The sequence below is a fragment of the Corvus brachyrhynchos genome, unplaced genomic scaffold (genome assembly GCF_000691975.1).
Source record: "Corvus brachyrhynchos isolate BGI_N302 unplaced genomic scaffold, ASM69197v1 scaffold34, whole genome shotgun sequence".
In the NCBI taxonomy this organism is placed as follows: Eukaryota; Metazoa; Chordata; class Aves; order Passeriformes; family Corvidae; genus Corvus; species Corvus brachyrhynchos.
In genome coordinates, this window is record NW_008238126.1 from 5,316,835 (window position 1) to 5,321,914 (window position 5,080).

General features: G+C 40.5%; 1 protein-coding gene across 2 annotated transcripts in view; it reads right to left on the reverse strand.

Annotated features, from left to right (window-relative positions):
• Positions 1–213: 213 nt before the first annotated feature.
• SLC1A7 (solute carrier family 1 member 7) overlaps positions 214–5,080 on the reverse strand; it is a 52,713-nt gene continuing 47,846 nt past the window's right edge. The window contains exons 10-11 of one of the 2 annotated variants that reach the window (XM_017733475.1): positions 3,623–3,722; positions 214–1,510 (exon numbers count right to left, since the gene is read on the reverse strand). In XM_017733475.1, the coding sequence (XP_017588964.1) occupies positions 1,316–1,510; positions 3,623–3,722 (295 nt within the window). In that variant the 3' untranslated portion in view covers positions 214–1,315. Of the gene's footprint in view, positions 1,553–3,622; positions 3,723–5,080 lie in introns of both variants that reach the window. The other variant, XM_008633045.2, reaches the window with a different exon arrangement.

Here is a 5,080-nt window from a genome sequence, read left to right on the forward strand (position 1 = left end):
CTACAGATGAGAAGAGCGTATTAAAATACCAGGCACATGGTATCTCAAGCTGCTGTGTCACAAGTAGCTAAATATAATATGTCAAGTGTATTGGTATGAGCTGGTATGTAATCTCTGGATCAAATCCCAGTTTTTCAAAAGGTCTCCTCACTTCCACTCTCTATTTTAGCAGAGACATAAGAAGACACTAAGAGTAGAAGAGCACAGACAGCCTGTTTTTAAATGGCAGGTTTATTAAAAATGTTCTCTATCACAAACACTGGAAACATATGCAGCAGATTTTACTGTAAGTGAAAGATTCAGTGGATAGTGGAAAGGGAGTATCTGTCAACCAAATGATGAGAAATAACGGGGCAGTTACCACAGCAAACTCCTCACAAAATCCCATTATAACTCAGCATCCTCGGGTTCCAGTTCGTGTTCAGTCTGCCCTTAGGACGCAGCACATGGTTCATGAGCTTGAGCTTTGAGTTTATACATATTTACAGTAGAACAACCTATAGGTTACAGGAGAGGACACATTAGCACCAGTGCTTATGGATTAGGGCTCACATTGCCTCTGCCACTGCATGTGCATGGAACTGACTTTACTGAAGGGTTAGGTTAAAAAAAGGTTAATAAATCTGGCACTTGGAAGGCAAACTGTGCTCTGACATGACCTCGGAGTTCTTTGTGTTAGGTATCACACTTGACTGCCTGTCTCTGAAGGCTGCCCATCACAATTACCTTAATGCCCTTTCTTGCACAAATGCACACTTCACTTCCCCTCTGCTTGGATTGTTATTTAGGAATAGATGTAACCCCTTGAGATCAAGAAATCAGTGTGATTTTCTTACTGCTGGTCTAAAACTAAGCACAAACTATATTTAGCGAATATTAGACAAAATTAGTATCTTTAGCAATTTTGGTGAAACATTATCACATAGCAAAAATTCTACAGTGTTTGTAATTACTGAGATTCACAAAAAAAAAGGCTTTGGTTAGAAAATCAAAAAGGGTCAAATAAAAAAAAGCTTTTAAAAAAAAGAAGCCAAAGGAGTGTCAAATACTATATTGAAGTCAGTGAGTGCAGAATAAAACAGTAGTAGTCCATTAGTTAATTTTTCAATAGTAAAATCTTCCACCTAAAGAAGCCCATGTCTCTTGCAAGCTGTGTGTCTTTCTTGACGTTCACAGCTGGTCTCCAGGTTCCAGTACAAGCAGAGTGGGGATAATTCCACATTTTCCTGTTCAAGGCAAAGAGTCCTTCTTCCAGCTGTGAGGTAGAGATTGGGTATCAGGTCACTGGGGTGTGAGATATCTCTGAGTGTAGCAGTCACACATTTGTTTCTAGTTCATTTATTTCAATAGTGCAGTGGTCTTTACTGTTGGATTTCTTAGTGTGATTCTCCACTGGACTTTCTTCTTGCTCCACTTGTACGGGTATATGGTGCTGCAACCCTTTCACTGTTTCTGGTCCACGAGATTCATTCATGGTCTTCACACAACCATTTCTCTGGTAAGCCACAATCTGATGGATGTTAATAGGCTTAGTTTCACAGATCAATGGCACCTATGTGAAAAGCATTAAGATCTGGAATACTGCCACTGATTGCTGTATACAACAGGAAGGGAATTTTTACTTGGAAAGCCTCTGGGCTGCTTTACATTCACCAGGATTATCTAGAGCCTCCATAGACTTCCAGAAGCTGTTTCTCATATACTCTAAGGCATCTTTGCACACCATGTGCATGAAGTGAAGGAGTCTGTGTGAAAACGCAAATTCTGTCACAACTCTAATTTGACTTACACTCATGGTAACAGCTGCTTGCCATTGGTAAAGTGTTATAAGTAGGGTAAATAGAGACCAGAATTCCAGGGCTCACTTCAAAAGGTAGACTCTCAATGGCCACTGTGCTGAGCTCTGGGCAGTGCTTGCTCTTGGGTGTAATTAAATAAACCATTTGTTGTTGCCTTATGCCTTTCTTCTAACACAGTAAACCAATACCTGTCTCTTCAGTTTGCACTGCTTTGAAAGAAATAAAGGGGATTTTATTAACTGATTCAAAAGTTAAATATTGAAATGTTCTTTAAATCAAACCAGATTCTGATGGGGAAAGTAAGACGTAAATACTGGCAGAGAAAAGAGGTGAGCTTGCAGCTGAGAAAATACGGCCTTTGGGTATACATTACTAACTGCACAAATTATGCAGCCAAAATGTATGGCAGACTAGCAGTATATTTTAATACCATTACAGAGCATGATTCAAAGAAAAATCTCATCACAGATGACTAAATAATCCCTCAGGAAGGATTTTATATTACTGAGACATCTCTTCTTAAGTTCTGACTGAGTTCTAAATACAGCAGTGAAATGTCAGGAGGCCTGTGTTATGCAGGAACTCAGCCTACACTTCTGGCTTCGTAATGGATGATGTACCTTACCCATAGGTTGTATTTTAGGGGTTTTGTAGGTAGCTGCATGTGTAGCCCATGTAGTCAGGCCTAATCCTGTCATCAGTAATTACTGCAGGTGCTAAGTACCTCAGAGGACACTGCTTGTCTTTCTACATACAACTTGAAAGAGCAGGAATTTAAAGTGAATGTTGCAGGAAGGCATGTGAATGGGATTGACCAGAAAGATTGCAGAATGAGAAAAATAATGATGGAAACAAAACTTTGCTATCTGTGTGGAATACTATAGATGATGCACAGAAATGAAACATGCCTTGTGAAAATTAGTCCTGATGAAGAAATGTTCCTGCCTGAACTATTCTGTTTTTGTGGAAGAAAGATAATGAGAGTCTGCCATGAGCTGAAATGGTTGGAGATTAGCACCTCCAAATCTGATGGGCTCATGGAATTAGGAACCTCCTTTGTCAAGGATTGAAGGAAGGACTGAGGACTTCCTGTTATAAGGAAAGACTTAGTGATGCATGCCAAAGATGAAGGAGAAAATGCATAGGAGTGGAAGGAGGCAGGGGCAGAATACAGAGGTATGTGTGCTGTATGAAATAAGATACAGAGGAGGTAAAACAGAGATGTAAGGAGAGACTTGTATTAAATGTAGAAGGCATGAAGATGTCTGAGAATGAAATCTAGAATGGAGTCATGTGCTTGTGCTAGTCTGGAAAGAAAATTATTGCAAGGGTGGCTTCAGATTATGCTGACTCTGGGGCTTGCAACACCCAGGGTAGTTGCTTTTGTGGTGAGCACATTGATTATGCATGTACACACTCATAGATACCTTTACCTCCCCCTACACACAGGGAGTCAAGGACATTTGTCACTCTGCTCTGTTGCTGGTCACACTTCGAGGACAAATTACTGGCCAGTCAGGACCTGGGTGCTGAGTGTGGCACTCACAGTTCCAGCATCTTGTGCATTGCAGGTCAGCGCAGCTGCTTCTGCTCCCATCCCCAGTGTGCCAGACACAGCTGGCTGGCAAGCCCTGAACTCCAGTGGCTTTTCACATGACCTCATGGAAAAACATCCCTCCACCCCATGTGCTAAGAAGCACATTGCCCAATTCTGTCCTCTCTGAAACACCTTTTATACACTGGAGGAACCAAATGTGGGAGCTCACAGGTTCTTTGCCATAATCCAGCACACCCTGGCACACCCTGGCTCACAGTGTGGTTACCTCGTCACCATCCTTGATAAACTCCTTCCGGCAGATGTGGGCCATGATCCCAGCAGCCAGCGCGTCCCCCAGGACATTGATCATTGTTCTAAACCTGTCTCTGGAAAATGAAACAGTCATTGTAAGTTATTGGCTCCTTGGGTACATTCCTGTGCCTCCATCAGCTGTTAATTATGGCTGAAGGACAGTTTTGCTGTTTTTATGAGCTAAAATGTTTAGAAATTTAAAGAAGTTTGGTATCAGGCATCCATTAGTTATTGAGCAGCTCAGTGGGGTTTTCCAGTCTTTTCTGAGCTTGGTGTGCTGTGCTGCCACACACTTTATTGTGTAACAGCTAAGTGGAGCAGCTGTGTCCTCCTAGAGAGGTGAGCTGATTCAGCACTGAAAAGGTGGAACAGCACATCACAGCTGCATCTCTGTCCCAGTTTATCTGTTAAGGTCTGGCAGTATGGCCTGATTTGGAGACTGGTGCTCCAACTGTCTGAATTCAATGAAAGCAGAGGTCAGCCAGCACAACCAGTACCTTGTATTAGTGATCATGGTACCAATCTCAGCAACCAAAGTGCTACTTAAGATCATTGTATTGGTAGAATGGGCAGGATACAACCAAAATAATTCAGAAGATTGCTATGTAACTACACTCACAAACCAAGCAACCACTGACCATATTTAAATAATATTAATTCCTGTAAAACCTGTGGTGACTTTGCCTCTTATGCTGGCTGTGCAGTAGCTCTTAAAGATTCTTCATTTTCAGTTACCTTTTCCAATTTAAATTTGTATGATTGACAGTAGTTTGTATTTAATATAGTTTATTATAGTTTAACTATTTTTCATTTATTCACTTATGCGATTTCTTCCCTGTTTACACCTTCTGCACACTGTCTAGAAAATAAATCTGTTAAAATACAGACTGTAAATAGAGAAAAGTAACTGGCTGTCAAAGACAAGTGTTACACTTGAATCATCCTGGAACCTATTAGTTAAAATTGATGAGATTTCAAATAGATGATATAGCATCTAAGTCTGAAATAAATTACATATTTTCCAAGAAAAACATATACATCTGAAGACTCTGTCATATTAGTAACTTAATTTATAAAGGTAGGTTATAAAATAGAGGTTCAGGAATCTCCAGATGTTTGGCTTATTAAAGCCAGTGACGGTCCAATATCAACACTGCCCAGATTTCTGATCCTGTGTCTTAATATAGAAAAGAATTGAAACTCTGTGCTGAGGTGTTTTTTTTTCAGATATTTTAGGCAGGTACTCAGTGCATATAAATGTTTATGCAGTTGCCTGCTTAAATATCATGAAAGTTCCTGCATGAAAGCTTGTGTGTGGAGTTACCCAAATTGTACGTGCAACTGCAAGTAACTTCAGCAATAATATTCCACAGCCTACACCTAGACATGGTTGTTGATTCCAGGACCCAGTCCTACACTTGTTTGCTCAATC